Source organism: Budorcas taxicolor, chromosome X, assembly GCF_023091745.1.
Source record: "Budorcas taxicolor isolate Tak-1 chromosome X, Takin1.1, whole genome shotgun sequence".
NCBI classification, from domain to species: Eukaryota; Metazoa; Chordata; class Mammalia; order Artiodactyla; family Bovidae; genus Budorcas; species Budorcas taxicolor.
The window spans coordinates 73,923,678-73,941,667 of NC_068935.1; the positions used below are offsets into that span (position 1 = coordinate 73,923,678).

At 35.8% G+C, this 17,990-nt stretch overlaps 1 protein-coding gene across 1 annotated transcript in view; it reads right to left on the reverse strand.

Moving 5' to 3' along the window:
* The window catches only part of ATP7A (ATPase copper transporting alpha), a 74,755-nt gene that overhangs the window by 44,753 nt on the left and 12,012 nt on the right, over window positions 1-17,990 (reverse strand). Inside the window, exons 2-4 of the mRNA XM_052662806.1 lie at window positions 8,242-8,731; window positions 7,017-7,742; window positions 2,425-2,631 (exon numbers count right to left, since the gene is read on the reverse strand). Coding sequence (XP_052518766.1) covers window positions 2,425-2,631; window positions 7,017-7,742; window positions 8,242-8,731 — 1,423 coding nt within the window. The remainder of the gene's footprint in view (window positions 1-2,424; window positions 2,632-7,016; window positions 7,743-8,241; window positions 8,732-17,990) is intronic.

A 17,990-nucleotide genomic window follows, 5' to 3' on the forward strand; every position in this document is an offset into this window, starting at 1 on the left:
AGATAGAGTCCTAGAGAAAAGAACTCATTTACTTAGGAAATCAATGTAATTGTAGCAAAGAATCTAAGAATATACCAACATACACATTATAATATTATCAAATAACAGTCATTTCTCTCTCAAATTGTATTGCCTGACACACATTAATCTAAAATGCTCTTATTTTCCCCCCCTCCAAAAAGTGCCACATAGCTTAACAAAGCAGTTCATTTTATGGCAGTCATGCTGTTCTCTGGTATCAGCATTTTGTTAACAACCACTCCACTTCTCTAGGTCAGCTATTGCTATCATTTCCAGGAAGAAAATTAATAACATGCAGCAGAAATGGCAGTTCCTTCTAGGAATCTGTGGCACTTAGTGGCTACCTGACAGGGAATAGGAATCAGCAGTCCATAGCTCAGCTCTGGGGTCTGATAAAAAGAAAAAAATATCCAAATACTAACTTAATAATAGTTTTTAATATGAAAATTAATTATCTAATATAATCTAAGCTTTCTATATGAAATTGGCTACCAAAAAAAGTACTCTTTTCTTTGGAGAAAAAAGGTAGTTACACACTGGGCTTTGTGAGTACCAAATAATTCAGAGGATCGGATCATAGGAAAGTATCGATGATAAGAGAAGGATATAGGGAAAGGAAAAATATCTTTTCACTTCAGTTGAATGTAATCTATAGCCGAAAAGAAACAGAAAATCTGTTTTTTCAAGTTTCAAAAACATTTTATACTTTTATAAATTATGGACAATTTTTAAAATTTTTACTTCAAAATACAATTAGAACTTTTTTCTATTCATTTTTAAAAATATAATCCAGATGAAACTGAGGGAAGACCAGTGCCACTTAATTAAAAAAAAAACAGAAGTGAATATAGGTAGATTGTGAATGCAGTGAATGTTGACCCCAGCTAGGCCAAAGATATTTCTAACTAGGTTAAAAGGTGGTAAAGGAGCAATAGAAAGTAATTGAAATAATCAGTTTTAGGGATTAAAAAAAAAGATCTGTAATTGTTATCTGTAGTAGCCATTGCTTGTCTCATGAGAAAGTCTATATCTGAACTTCTCCTAAAATAGTTGGTTCTAAAGTTAAACAAGCCCCTTGGAAATTTCTTTTTGCTTTCATTTTCTTGCAACCTTCCTCCTGTTGTTAATCACTCAAAGTATAATTTAGCCCAGACTGCATTCTAATTAGATATAATGCAAGATGAAATGAAGGATGTAGAAATGACAGAATGCGGACAAGATAATACTGAACTTAAGATAGCTCTAGTATATAATAATACATTTTGTTACAAATGTTCTGATCTTTACATATAAGGTGAGTTTATTAGCCATAGGTCTGTATTATTACTCTATATACTTTATTTCCCTAATAGTGATGATAAGCTTATACTAGTCTTATTTATTCAGCCCTTGTGACTATCAGCAAGATACCTGGGGCTAGGGCTACCTGAGTACCAAACCTATGACTTCAGGCTCATTAAACATAATCACCTATCTCTATGGTTAACAAATCTACTACACTATGCAATGAAGTCCATTAATGTGAGTGCAAAATTAAAAGCTAAAACATCTGAGTGTGACTAAATAAAAAAAAATATTGCAGATTTTCTAAGAATTTGTAACCAAAAATGAACACTTGTACACAATACTGAGTAACTTTTGAACACTTTTACTGCAAGTAAAGATCAGTAATCAAACTGCTGGAAGAGAACAATTCTAAAACTTGGCTTTGGTCCAGTGCTTGCCCTGGGTATAGTAATACTGAAAATTATGGATTCTAGCTGTTAGTTTTAAGCATAGCTTTATCAGAAAATTTATGTTTCTTAAAATCTACTGCAGCCAAGGTCCATAAAGAATAATAATCTTATGTATTTCCTTCTGCTGCTGCTGCAAGGTTGCTTCAGTCGCGTCCAACTCTGCGACACCATAGACGGCAGCCCACCAGGCTCCTCCATCCTTGGGATTCTCCAGGCAAAAACACTGGAGTGGGTTGCCATTTCCTTCTCCAACGCATGAAAGTGAAAACTGAAAGTGAAGTCACTCAGTCGTGTCCAACTCTAGCGACCCCATGGACTGCAGCCTACCAGGCTCCTCCATCCATGGGATTTTCCAGGCAAGAGCATCGGAGTGGAGTGCCATTGCCTTCTCCTTTCCTTCTGCTATTTGACTACAAATTTCACTGATATTAAAGTGCAGCCATGAGATTAATGAGACAGGAACTATATCTAAGGGAACAAAAACATTAACAAAAACTGGCTATCAGGAAGTCAAGGTTGTCCTGTAAATCACTGATAGTCTTTATGAGGCCTTGGCAATAATCATAAACATGGTTACAAAACACATAAGAGGACAAAAAGGACAGAGTTCTCAAATTAGTACATAAAATAGCAAGTTTTAAGAGTGTCTTACCTAAGAGTGTCTTACCTTCTTCTCGTCTTAAATTCCGTTCAATGTTTGCTACACAGGAAGCACAAGTCATACCAGTGACCTGTATATAACACTTAGATGAAGTCTTTGGCTCCTCCTTGTCATGAATTGGCGTCATCATTTTGGTGTGAAATTCATTAGTTGAGGTCAAAAGTGGCATTTCTGATGAGGGCTGAGCTATTACTACCAACGGGTCATTTGTATCTGGTGGACAGGGAAAGATTCTTTTCATTTGAGGTATTCTCCAGCTGCATCCTCGTCATTTATCACAATCCACACCTCCTGGCACTGTCAACACTGCTGCAGCTGCTGCTGCTAAGTCGCTTCAGTCGTGTCCGACTCTGTGTGACCCCACAGACAGAAGCCCACCAGGCTCCTCTGTCCCTGGGATTCTCCAGGCAAGAATACTGGAGTGGGTTGCCATTTCCTTCTCCAATGCATGCATGCATACTAAGTCACTTCAGTCATGTCCAACTCTGTGTGACTCCATGGACAGCAGCCCACCAGGCTCCTCTGTCCACGGGATTCTCCAGGCAAGAATACTGGAGTGGGTTGCCATTTCCTTCTCCAGGCACTGTCAACCCATTCCTTTAAAACTGTCATGGACCTAGAGCCCTGTGCAATGCTATCTTTACACTTTCCAGGATGTGACTTCCAAGTTCAACACTGCCCATCCCAATTCTTGGGAAAATCGGAACTAGCTGAATAAACAGAACTTTATATCAAGATCTTCAAGCCCATTATCTCTACCTCAAACTCCAGTAGACAGTGGTTTATTAATAGAAAGACTTTAGTTTTATAATGAACTTCTATCATTATGTTAATGATTTACATACTGGCAGTAAAGCAATTCGTGTAAGTGGGACAAAAAGCAATCTGCAAAACAGCAATGCAGTACAATGTCATTTAAAAATTGTTAGAGTGCATACACGAGAACATGCATAAGCAAGCCTAGGAAGGTACATACCAAACTTACTAGTAGAGGCTATTTCTGGGGAATCAGGTTATACCAGGAATAGAATAACAGAAAGATGAACCAATTTCCTCTATAGACATTGCTGTATGCTTGAATTTTAACAATAATACATAGTGTTTTTTAAATTAAAATGTCTTTGGTGGACAATGGAAGAAGAGGCAAGGAGTAAGTCAGCAATAATCTTCATTTTTCACAAAGTATTCAGTGAATTTTTCTGTAGAATGTTTATGGACTGTGAAACAGTGGAAAGCATCTGTCATCCCAGAAGCTCCCCTGCAGTCTTAGCGGAGACTTAGTTTATCCATTTCAGTATTAATCACCTCCCAAGAAGGGAGAAAGTATTCTTTTTAGCACTTCCATGTGCCTGCAAAAAAGCTAAAGATTTTCAACTCTGCTGCAGAGATAAGGAGGAAAAGAAGTGATGTGGAAATTTCCACTAATATGTTACTTCTTTCCCTTGGGCAAAAAACTGATTCAAGTCTATTTGGCTAGTCCATAGAGGAAACCCTTCATAGCAGAGCTGGTTTTTAGGATACCGAAAAAAGGCATCTTTTGAAGAAACTGTAACAAAAGCCTGACCACTTCCATAACAAAAGCCTGACTTCTCAAATCAGTTATAATAAAGGCTCTTAAATTTTGACATACAATCACCTGGGGGATCTTGCTAAAATGCAGATTCTGATTCAGTACATTGAGGGTGAGGCCTGAAATTCTGTTCCAATAAGCTTCCAAGTGATGGCAGTACTGCCAGTCTGGGTATAGCAAAGGACACTTTCCAAAATTAGACAGTCTCTGATCTTATATGTGAATCAATTCAGAAAATGATATTCATTCAGATTACGAGAGTATTATTTAGAACAAAGAGGATAAAATTTACCAAATAGTACCAAAAATTCAAAAAGGAGGCTGATTTGCTCAAAGGAAATAGCTTTGGCTTGGGGGAAAAAACATTATTTTAGTCTAGCCAAGAGCTTATTCATTCTATCCTAATTATTATGAAGATTTAAAATTTTGAACTTGGACAATGAAAAGAAAGTTTATATTACCAATTACTTTAAGTCTTATTAAAGAGTAATTTAGTTATTTCAGGTACCAGAAGTAACCAAAACACCATCTGCAATTTCACACTCTAGAAGTACAGTACTGAATTAAAATAAGTCATAGAGGTAACCCCTTTTAGTTACAATGGCATGATTTCTCAACAAAGATTCACAAAATTGTGACCTTTACCCCAGTGAATGTGGCAAGAGCAAATGCTTCCATCTTTCACAGAGGCAGTACAGGTGTTAAAAAGCCACAGTGAATTAAATGGCTAGTTTCTTTAAACTGGCCTTTCTATAAACTGTAGCAATACTACTTATGCATAAACGAATTCAAAAGAAGACTGACTCTCCTGCATGTGAGGCAACAATCAGAAAAGAATACAAAAATTTCAAGAAAGGGTTTCTAGTCTGATCCTCAAAACTGGCAGGTTTAGTCTAAAGTAATATGAATAAATATATAATCAGAAAATGGCTTAAAAACAACTATGTTTAACTATAAACATCATGTCTGCAACTTACTCTCAAATGATTCAGAAAAAGATAGCTACGTGTGTGTGTGTATTGTGTGTTTGAATATATGTCTATAGACATATGTTTAGAGAAAAAGAATGATAAAACAAATGCAGCAACAGTATTAACAATGGAATCCGAGTAAAATTGGTAAACAGGAATTCTTTGTACTATTCTTGCAGCTTTTCTGTAAGTTTGAAATTAAAGATTAAAAAGTTACAAAAAAGGAAAAGGAATTTAACTGAGTATTTTGTTTGCTTTAATTGGTTAGTGAAGACAACTTCATATATTACATATCTTCTTACGATAATGACGATATTGGTGGTCATGATAAAAAGCACCTCCTATATTTCTATTTTATTTATTAACATTTATTGTCCACCCAGGACTGGTATGACATGAAGGCGAAATGCAATGATCCCTCTAAGTCTATATAAACAGGTTTCAGAGTGGTAGACTATGAAGCCTGGACCGGCATTGACACTAGCATTCAGAAAATGGGCAGCCACAATTCTGGTGGCGTCTTAAACTCTGACTGATCTATAGCCAAAACACACAATGCAGTCAATTGATATTAACTTTTTATCCCAATAATATGGGTTACTGTAGTCATAATTCATAAGTTATTTTATGGTCATAATCACTTTGCCAAGGTTTTCTACCTATTCATTATGGCTTTTAAAATGTTTGTTATTGTTGCTGCTTAGTCACTAAGTCGTGTCTGACTCTTTTGTGACCCCACGAACTGTAGCCTACCAGGCTCTTCTGTCCATAGGATTTCCCAGGCAAGAATACTGGAGTGGGTTGCCATGCCCTCATCCAAAGGACCTTCCTGACCCTGCGATTGAACCCATGTCTCTTGCACTGCAGGTGAATTCTTTACCACTGAGCCACCAGGGAAGTCCAATGACACTGTCTAGAAATTAGTTATTCAACTTTTCCATTAATATTCAGAGCAAGACATTTCATTTAGGGAATTTCCAGTTTAATTCAAGGCTACGTTCAATTCTAGTTCAAAACAAGTTCACATGGGCAAATTCCATTGGATATACATCTCTGGTTTCAGTTCAAGGTAAGAGCTGCCAGAAAACAGGAAGACTTTGGGCCAGTTCTAGAGTCAGGTTAATTAGAATGCCTAAATTTGAAACTACTGCTTAAATCTACTATTTATCTCTACTATTTTCATTTTCTTTTTAAAATTTTTGTTTGCAATATAGTTGATTTACAATATTATATTAGTTTCAAGTGTACAGCATAGTGAATCAGCTATACATATACATATATCCTTTTTTTTTTTTTAAAGATTCTTTTCCCATATAGGCCATTATGGAGCACTGAGTAGAGTTCCCTGGGCTATACAGCAGGTTCTTATTAGTTACCTGTTTTATATATAATAGTGTGTATATGTCAACTGAATCTCCCAATTTATCCCTCCTCCCCCTATCCCTTGGTAACTGTAAGTTTGTTTTCTACATTTGAGGCTCTATTTTTTCTTTTAAAATAACATTTGCTTCTCCCATATTATATATACATAAATATATACATATAACCCTGTCACAAAAAACTTAAAATACATAGGAAAGCACAATGAAAACAAATTATCACCTTTATCCTACCACTCACAAATAACTACAATTAAAATTTTGTTCACATTCTACCAGGAATTTTATTCATATACATAAATAACAAACATAGCATAAATCCTTATACGTGTTTATAAAATTTTGACCATATGACTTTTTCACTTGCTTTTTCATTTAACAAAATATCTCACTTTCCCGTGGCATTAAGTATCTTCAACACCATAATTTTTATGGCTTCAGAGCATTTCCTCATATGGAGGTATCATGCTTTATTTAATGTTTCTAGTTTCTATATAATTATGCAAACATCATTATGCATCTTTGTATATGCTTCATATATGCTGCTGACATATGTCATATTTCTAAAAAGTAGAACTACAGTGCCTATTACTCATTTTTCACTGATAAAAGCCAAAAGAATTAGCAAAGTGTAAATAAAAGAACATTAGAGGAATCAAAGAAAAAAATGATAATTACCTGACAAGGAAGCATCAAATCCCATGTTTTCTATTGCTTCTCTCAAGGTTTCTGGAGAGGTTAGTAAAGGATCATACTCAACAGTTCCTTTGCCATTTGCAAGTGATACTTGTATGGATTTTACACCTGCCTTTTTTGATATGACACCTTCAATAGACTGCACACATGAATTACAAGTCATGCCATCAATGTTTATCACAGTTTCTTGAGTTAGAGGCTGGCTAACTATGTTCAAAGGACTCTTTTGAAGAGATGAGCTGGAGGGAGAGTTTGAGGTACTCTCAATTTCACTTGCACTACTAACTCTATATTGCCCTTGTGATATGGCCTCTATTGCTTTTTTCAGTGTTTCTGGAGTGACTAAACTTGCATTGTACTTTACTATGGCAGATTTATTCTCTAAAGAAACTACTACACTGCTTATATGTTGGAGTGTAGATAAAGCACTTTCAATATTTGACACACATGATTTACAATGCATGCCATCTATGGTGAAAATGACTGTTGAATTACTGGTGTATGCTGGACTCCTTTGCTGTGATCCTTCTGAGGATTTGACTGGTGTGTTCTTTAGACGTTCTATGTCAATAGCTCCCAATTTGAGGTACTTGGGCTGTTTTTTGATGAATGCTGTGAAGCCCACAACTTCAATCTGCTTTTTTATTTCCTCTGCTGTGATAAGATGAGGTTGATAAACAATAGTAGCTTCTTGATTGTCCAAGGAAACTAGTTAATAGAAAGAAAAATATTTAATTCAGTTATTCCTGAGCCACTTCAGAAAACATTCTGTAGACCAAATTAATACCACACATAATTGTTTCTCTCTCATTGTTGTCATTATCCTTTCTTAAAATAATTCTGTTCTTTTCAGAAAATGTTACTGATGTGACCACTGTATCTGTGGTCTCCAAGTTTCTGCATGCCTGAATAGAAACAGAGGTCAAGAGGACCCTAGGCATGCTGCGTTAAGAACCCTGAACTCCATGAATGCCACCTTGTCTGCCTTTTATGCTAGTTCAAGATTCATGTAACTTTTAATTATAATCATTAACTTTACTTGACATTACTCCTGGGAATACACTGTTTCTCAGACTTCAATGAAGCAGTAACATTCTAGTCCCACAGATTCAAAACCCATGCTTAAAGGAAAATGCTAAAGTTAAAAGACCAAAACAGAAAACCAAGCCTTACAAAGCAATCAAATAAACAGTATCAGTCATACTACCTTTAATTCGCTGAACACCTTGCAGTTTCCCAATTTTTCCTTCAATGGTGCTAGTACATGAATGGCAGGTCATCCCTTCCACCTTCATCTTCAGCATGACTTCACCTGGTTGAGCCATACTATAATCTTCGCAAGTTCCTGACTTTTTTTCCAGAGTTCCAGTATCTAAACTGAGATCAGGAACCAGCTCTACTATCTGACTGGCATTCACTATAGAAGGGATTATTGTCACCACTGCAGTTCTCTGCTGAGGGGAAATTTTAATATCTGTCACACCCTTGGTCTTGAGCAATGTGCTTTGGATATGGTCCCATGGCGGAACCAGTGAAGCAGTACCAGTCAGAAACACAGTTTCAGTTAAAACAGGGAGAGGCTTAGGATTGTGGAGAATAGCATCAAAGCCCATGTCATCAATAGCTTCCTGTAGGGTCTTTGGAGTTTGTAGTTTGGGGTCATAAATAATAGTTGCATTTTTTTCTTCCAGTGAAACCTTTTGGAAAGAAATTGCAGAAGTCATTTTAATTAAATTTTATGATATGGAACTTAAAATTATCAATCATCACACCACCATCAAGAATGAAACAAACAATTAAATCAAATAGAGTTTCTTTATTAGTTCTCATCTTTCCTATTCTCTTTAGAAAGCAGCACAAAATGTCTTATGTACCTACAGGAATGGTAAAGCTCTATGTAGGTGTACTTGACTCAGGTAATGATTAGGCATTTGAAATGTGCACAGACAAACACACCTTAGAATTTCATAACAGAGAACAAACTACTCTTCATCTCCTTTCACAAAGTATTCCAACACTTAGCACTCTACCAATTCAAAAGATAATTTCAGGAAAGAGGATCACCTACATAAAACAAATTGGAAATGAAGTTTAAAGTTTTAAAATGTTCAATTAAGATAAACTTGTTGCAAGAAAAGGTATAAACATGCTGGTTTATGAAGACAATATTCATAGGTTTTTTTTTTTTCTTTCACTTGATTTTATTTTTTTTTTCCTTTCACTTGATTTTAGCAAGTATTTCTATAACCTTCTACTATAGTCCAGTATTACTTTTGTGCAAAATAAGAACATCTTTATAATTTTTCCTGATTTGATTATTAAAATAATGATTGTATTCTTAAAGCTCAGCAACTGAATATAATTTAACTACTACCTGGACATCTTACCCTGCATCTCTTTGGGTAACACATGGGTTATAAAGATTTATGAAGTAGTCACATACACACACCCACACACACACAAAACTTGGTTGAGTCAGAAGATTTGAGCTCCAATGTCAATTCTCCACTTACAAGTTAACCACACTCACTAGCTCTACCATCAGAAAAATGAAGAAATGTGCTCTATTATCTTCCAGGGTTGTTATAAGGATCATATGAGTAAACAGGAAAGTAGTTCTTTGAAGCAGTAAGTCATATAAAAGTAAACACTGAAAAACTAATATTTATCAAACACTTATTATATGTGCCAGGAACTAAGATTCTCATGATACAAAGCTGATCATGACATAGTCACAGGGAGCAATGCTAGAAAAGAGGACAGAAAAAATGAACACCCATTCATCCCAGGGAATGTGTGTCAAAAAAGCTTCTTAGGGGAGATAATACCTGAATGTTAAAGGAATAACAGAAATTAGCAAGGACATTTGAAGCAGGGAACTCATGACAAATGTAAACCCAAAAGTAGAGAAAAATGAAAGGCTGCATAATTAGGCAACTGCTTTATCATGGGGGCTCTTGTATGCCAATAATCATCTGTGCTTTATTCTATAGGTAATAGAGAGTCATGGAAAAGTTAAGCAGGGGAATGACATAGTTATATTTGCATTTAGAGAAGAATCATTTTGGAGTGATGGAACTGTGCTGTCCTGGCTTGGAGTAGTTAAATTAATCTATGTGTGTTAGTCGCTCAGTCGTGTCCGACTCTTTGCGACCCCATGGATTGTGGCCTGCCAGGCTCCTCTGTCCATGGGATTCTTCAGGAAAGAGTACTGGAGTGGGTTGCCATTTACTTCTCCAAATTAATTTATACATGCGTTAAAATTAACCAAACCTAAAAAAAGCAAGCAAATAAACAAAAAATTCATAGAACTGTATGCCCAAAAGAAGTCAATTTGGGAGTATAATTTTAAAAACAAAAATGAAAAGATTAAAAAATTCAGTTCCTCAATTGCATTAGCCACATTTCTAGTGTTCAATGGCCAATGTGGCTGCCACAAGGGACAGAGTAAATACAGAACATTTTCACCATTACAGAATGTTCCATTGGACAGTACTGCTCTATGTATTACTCTACTTCTGATCAAGTGCCAAACTTTTAAAAAGGGAAGGGGATTTTTCCCTCTCTAGGCTTAAATATATCTGGTATCTCATAAACAAGTCCTGATTTTGAGCTAATCCCCAACTCCTGCCAAATTTCAATTTACCAACGTACCCAATGAGGAAGTGCTGTGAAAATTGATTTTTAAAAGCAAAAATCACTTTATCATCCAATGATTTGCTATACTTTTTATTGCCATAGCCTGTCTTCTAGATATAAAAGACATAAAAAAAACCAAGGAAACTATGTATATAAAATACTATACAAAAAAGTTGTATTACCCTATGTTGTTTTCATGCTGCAAACCAGAAAACACTTCCTTATTCAGTAACTTCTATTTGTGTGTTTTAAGGCCAGGTCAGCCATACCTAGCACAAAAAAAATGTTCCCCTTTGGGATAACAGCACTTGACTTTTCCTCTGAATGTTAGATATCAAAGAGATTTTTCAAGCCCAAGGTCTCAAAGGAAACAAAAACAGGCAGCACCTTTGTGTAAGAGGAAATTCACCAAGCGTTTATCACAATACTATTCTGGATGCCAAATCCTTGAGCAGGAAGCTAAAATAGCACTTATTTATTTAACAAACATTTACTGATTACCTATCACGTGCTAGTTATCCAATGGTGAGTAAAAGCAAGCACAGACTCCAAAGAACTGGAAATTGCTGGGAGCAATCTGTCTGATTCTGGGTCTGTGCCACTCTCCTTGAACACCACCAATGCAAACCACCTTCGCCTATTCCCCACAGTGCTCCAAAGTTTCGACTGCTTGTTTTTCCTCTCAGAATCTTTCATTAGGAATCAATGTTGTTTTGTTTTTTCCCAGGGGAACTACGTTTCTATTTTATCAATAGTTCCCCTGAAAATAAACATCCAAAAGTCTACAATCTATAAATGTGGCTCCTATGAAGGACTCAAGATGGAGCACTGTTCACTATATTTAGATAAAGGTAGGAGTGAAAGATGGAGAAGGAAATGGCAACCCACTCCAGTATTTTTGCCTGGAGAATCCCAGAGTCAGAGGAGCCTAGTGGGCTGCCATCTATGGGGTTGCATAGAGTCGGACACGACTGAAGCGACTTAGCAGCAGCAGCAGGAGTGAAAGAAGAAAAGAAACCAAATATACTCTGTGGCCTCAACAGTATTAACAGTGGGGTAGAGGGTGCTGTCCATAGATACTGTAAAGATCCATTATTTTAATGCATAAGGAGTTATTTGTCTACTGAAATGTCTAAAACATGAAATTCAAGCATCATATACTTTATCTGTATGTAATTTCTGTATAATTTCCATAAATATAAAAAGGCTGCATCATCTATTCTCAAGCAAGAAACTTAAGACAAATCTAAGGGCTTAAGTTTCTTGAAAGACAGTTCTTTTGACTTCTAATTTTCTATAAAAGCTAAAAACTGTGTTATTACCACTTCTTGGGTTGTCATTAGTATATTTTCTTTTGTGTATTCCTTCTCATCTGATAATAAAAGGTGATCCAACTTCCTATCTGAAGGCTAGGACACTGAATAAATTGCTCAAGAAATTCAGCAAGAAAATGAAAGAGCTAGAATTCAAATGTAGGTCTCTGTAACCCCAAAGTCCATACTCTTTCCACTTATACATGATGAGGCTAGATGATCTTTGATCTCCTCGAAAAACCAAAATTCTATGCCTGTGATTTGAACAACTTGTGACTTATAAATAAAAATACCTGATAAGTATGAAATATTTCTAGTGTGTGAACTAAATTTTAGTTCTATGTTTACTTTTCCCCTCTACATTTCTTATCTTCTCCCATACCAGTTTAAATTAATAAATGACTAACAGAACGTATTTCCTTAGGTTTTTACCAAGATTTGACAATTATATTCTATATTCTAACATTTCCCCATTTTTAAAAGTCACTTTGGGAAAGGTACTTTGCTTTAGCACACTGAAATTCTCTTTTATCCCCTCAGGAGTTAATTGATACATCAACATAATAAATTCAGATTCAGTCAGTTCAGTTCACTTCAGTCGCTCAGTCGTGTCCTACTCTTTGAGACCCCATGAATCGCAGCACGCCAGTCCTCCCTGTCCATCACCAACTCCCGGAGTTCACTCAGACTCGCGTCCATCGAGTCAGTGATGCCATCCAGCCATCTCATCCTCGGTCGTCCCCTTCTCCTCCTGCCCCCAATCCCTCCCAGCATCAGAGTCTTTTCCAATAAGTCAACTATCCGCATGAGGTGGCCAATGCACTGGAGTTTCAGCTTTAGCATCATTCCTTCCAAAGAAATCCCAGGGTTGATCTGCTTCAGAATGGACTGGCTGGATCTCCTTGCAGTCCAAGGGACTCTCAAGAATCTTCTCCAACACCACAGTTCAAAAGCATCAATTCTTCGGCACTCAGCCTTCTTCACAGTCCAACTCTCCCGTTCATACATGATCATAGGAAAAACCATAGCCTTGACTAGATGGACCTTAGTCGGCAAAGTAATGTCTCTGCTTTTCAATATGCTATCTAGGTTGGTCATAACTTTTCTTCCAAGGAGTAAGCATCTTTTAATTTCATGGCTGCAATCACCATCTGCAGTGATTTTGGAGACCCCAAAAATAAAGTCTGACACTGTTTCCACGGTTTCTCCATCTATTTCCCATGAAGTGATGGGACCAGATGCCATGATCTTCGTTTTCTGAATGTTGAGCTTTAAGCCAACTTTTTCACTCTCCTCTTTCACTTTCATCAAGAGGCTTTTTAGTTCCTCTTCACTTTCTGCCATAAGGGTGGTGTCATCTGCATATCTGAGGTGATTGATGTTTCTCCCGGAAATCTTGATTCCAGCTTGTGCTTCTTCCAGTCCAGAGTTTCTCATGATATACTCTGCATATAAGTTAAAGAAGCAGGATGACAATATACAGTCTTGGCGTACTCCTTTTCCTATTTGGAACCAGTCTGTTGTTCCATGTCCAGTTCTAACTGTTGCTTCCTGGCCTGCATACAGATTTCTCAAGAAGCAGGTTAGGTGGTCTGGTATTCCCATCTCTTTCAGAATTTTCCACAGTTTATTGTGATCCACACAGTCAAAGGCTTTGGCAGTCAATAAAGCAGAAATAGATGTTTTTCTGGAACTCTCTTGCTTTTCCCCCATGCTACAAGCCAGTGGGGAAATCTTCAAATGGTTTAAAGCCTATTTTCTAACATTTTCATAACAACTCAATATAGAGGGATTCAGAGGTTTTGCAGGAGCTTGAAAGGATCCTGTCCTTCTACAGAGACTAAACTCAGAAAAGTAAAATGATTCATCAATAATCTTGAATTTCTCATATGTCTGATTCTTCTTATACAATATATTTTGCCAACTAAATACTATATAAAATACACAATAGGAATCCCATTTATATTACATGTCTCAATATAAATTTTATTACTGTTTGCTGAAAAAACAATATATATATATATATATTAACTGAGTAACACTCTGATGTTTCAATAAAAGATACTGAAAATTAAAGTATAAGAGGAAGGCATCAAATTCTATTGATATTTATCCAATTTGACCAACCTAAATAAAAGTTACAACTTAAAAATTTTAAATCAATGTACGAACTAGCAAAAGACAATTCTTAGAGACTAAGACAACAGCCCAAAACCACTCTAAAAATTCAAAGGTCAAATGTTTGAAAATGAAAAAGATGTGGAGATTTTGTTAGTTTAAGTTGTAGTATTGTTTTTCTATAAATTGAGTGTTTTGTCCAAATTTTCATTACTAATATAATTTCATTTTCTTCAAAAATTATGCAACTAATGAATGACTATTCATTATAAAAATTTATATACAAAGAAAGGAAATAGTAAAAGTCCTTCTTTACATGATTCCTCTACTGCTAGTTTTTAACCTTTGATTTGATATTTCTTTGATCCTTGGTTCAACTAAATCAGAAACCTAAGCCTGTTTGAATAACTGATTCTACATCTTCATGGATGGCCATTTATTACCTAAGAATTTATACAAGGCAAAATGCCTATATTACTCTAATAAAGCATTTGAAAAAAAGAAATGTTCAATGCACTATCATCATTTGCCATACCAAATGTTAAAGGGAAAAAGTTCCAAATAGAAATAAAGATGGATTTCTATATGCTGACAAGAAACAATAAGATGTATTTGCTAGGTGAAAAAAAGCAAGGTTAGAACAGTATGTATATAGTATGCTTCCATTTATATACAAAGGAGATACACACACATATATACACAGTTAACCCTTAAACAACAAGGAGATGAGGGTGAGGGCACCCACCTCATGTATAACTTTACATTTGGCCCTCCATATCCTCAGTTCCACACCCTCAGATTCAACCAACCACAGATCATGTAGTACTATAACACATATTTATTGAAAAAATGTGTATAAGTGGACCTGTGCAGTTCAAACCTAGGTTGTTCAGTCAGCATATAGATCTACAAATGTTATTCATCTTATATTCAGTCTATTTCTAGGAGAATTCATACATAGGAAACTGATAACTGGTTTCTTTTGGAAGGGGATTTTACTCTGGACATATGTTACTTTTTCAATAATTTTAAAAAATAGTTAATATTAAGGGGAGTAAGGAATGTATTGATCCACAGGATGAATTTGGTAACTGCTAGCATCTAGATTGTTTTTTTTTTTTTGGCCACACTGTGCAGCTTGTGTGATCTTTGTTCCCTGGCCAGGGATTAAACCTGGACCCTCAGCAGTGAGTCCTAACCACTGAATTGCAAGGGAATTACCTAAGTGGTCATTTTTTTAAAGGATAGTCTGTGTTAGGAAAATGGACTGCAGCCTTTATCTGAGTAAAGGAAAAAGCACACAAAATGCAGTTAAGTTTCAAGGACAAAGTACTCTGTTAATAAGGCATTAACCTTTAGAGCCATTTGGTGCTTATATCTAATTAAATTTAATTTTACATTACCACTTTCAAAAAGGCCAATCTCAGAGAAAGACTTTCACATTATCTAGCCATTTTATTTTCCCCCTGAACAGACAACTGTGGCAATTAAATAAAGCTTCAAGTTAATCTCTTTAAAGTCTACAGTCTTGGCAGAACAAGAGTATAACACTCATTTATAAACTTTGCAATTTAAGATATAATATCCAAAATATATTTAAATGCTGAAGCTGCAAGATGTATAATCATATTCATTCTTATTTCAAAATTAAAGACTTCTTGACTATTCACTTGCCTTGAATCCCGTTAATTAAATCTCTAATCTGTTCCACTGCAACATTTTTTAAATAAAACAATCATACTCAGTTTAACATCACAATTATATTAATTCATATCAGAGTTTTATTCCAAACACAACAAACATCTCTTCGACTTTAACACCAAAATTATATTAATTCATATCAGAGTTTTATTCCAAATACAACGAACAGCTCCTAGACTTAGCTGAAACAATGTCCTCTTCAAATCTGGTTTCTGAATTGACTACACATTAGTCTTAATTATAATCTCAGAAACTATGATCCAGAAAATTTAAACCTTAACAGTCTTTGAGAAGTGACCAATATTTATGTGTTAACATGTTAAGCTGCATTCTGACTATAAATTATGTTCGGACAAGGACAATTTTCCATACAGTGCCTAGAAAGAGGTGAATTCACCTTTTGTTGCCTCTGAAATGTAAGCATTATGAGGGACCTTCATTAAGGAAAATAGCACAAAACTATAAATGAAAAAACATCTGTACAAATGCAAATATTCTAAATGAGTATCAAAATTACAAGTTATAAACTTTTGAAACTTACCAAATACTATAAAATCCATTAAAGTAACTTTTTTTTATTAATAATACCTCCTATACCTGTACAATATTTTCTCCTTCTACATGTTTGGCTATATATCTACTTTGATTGCTGCTCCATTTAACAGTGATTTTGTAAAATCATTTTATATATGATTGTCAAATTTGGGGAAACTATCAAGTTTCTTTCATATATGAACAATAAGATCTCTGGGCATTTCAGAAAAGTTTACTTGTGCAGTGAACTAGTTTTAAATACTCTTTGAATTGATAACACTCATTTATCACTTTTACACTAAGCCCTACTCCTTTATGCCATGACCCTGGTGTGTTGGCATCATGGGTGGTAAGGACATTATCCTACCAGAACCTGTAGCACAAATTTCATTATACACAGAAGCAACTAAGAACCATGTGTGTATCTGCGTGCACGCATGCTCAGTCATGTCCGACTCTTGGCGACCCCATGGCTCAGGCTGCCCGGCTCCTCTGTCCATGAAATTCTCCAGGCAAGAATACTGGAGTGGGTAGCCATTCCCTTCTCCATTCCCTTCTTCCTGACCCAGGGATCGAACCCATGTCTCTTGCATCTCCTGTGTCTCCTGCATTGGCAGGCAGATTCTTTACTACTAGCACCACCTGGGAAGCCCCTTACAGCCCCTTAACCCCAAACTAAACATATCCTCAATTCAACCTATTAATCAGATCCCCAAAATGCCTATGGCACATCCAATACTACCTACATAAAAGGGAAGTCTAAAAGAGCTGGGTCGAAGTGGAAGTGCACAATGGATTTAGAGGATTGTGGTTAAATTATTTTACTTTCACAGAAAAAGATAACCATGGGAACATTGCTACGATTCCTTCCAGGTCTTAGAAGGGGTAGATGCAAGTGGCAGGCTCTGTAACTTAAGCTTAACGTCACCAAAAATCTGTCTCTGGGATTAGAAAACAACACTTAGTAATATACTTTTTAAAGGAAGGAGAAAAGAAGGATTACTAGTATACTCTGTATCATATGGGCTTCTGACTGTAAAGGCAGAGCTAGAAAAGGTAGAAAAAGCATGTCTACCTTCATTTTTAGCAAACAAATTATGAATGTACTCTGGAAACTATAGCCTTAAGTATCTGTCACTAGGATCCATATAAATCATTGTTGATAACACAAAGTGCTTTCATGTTATACTTCTGCTACTTTTCTTGTACAGCTTAATACAATTTAATTACATTTTTCTGACTTTAGATAGGCCATTAAGCAGCGGTAAATTCTGGGAAGATGCAGTAAACATAGCAGCCTTACATATGAGTGGGGTACAATAAGTCTCTAGAGGAAAATTTATACAGGAATGTACTTGCAAATGTCAAAACAGAATCTCATCCTTTAGTTTTACATAGATAACGAGGATAAATTTAATAATTTAAAACAGTTTGTCACAGAGTTGAGGGTTTTGGAAAATGTATTAGTTGTCATAGACAATAAGAACCTAAGTAATTTGGAGAAAAACTATGTGAACTAGTTTCTAGATGGTTAACATAGCTTTACTGAAATTAGCACACACTTAATTAGTAAGACTTAGCTTCTAATCTGTTCCTCAGTTCAGTTCAGTCTCTCAGGCGTGTCCGACTCTCTGCGATCCCATGAATCGCA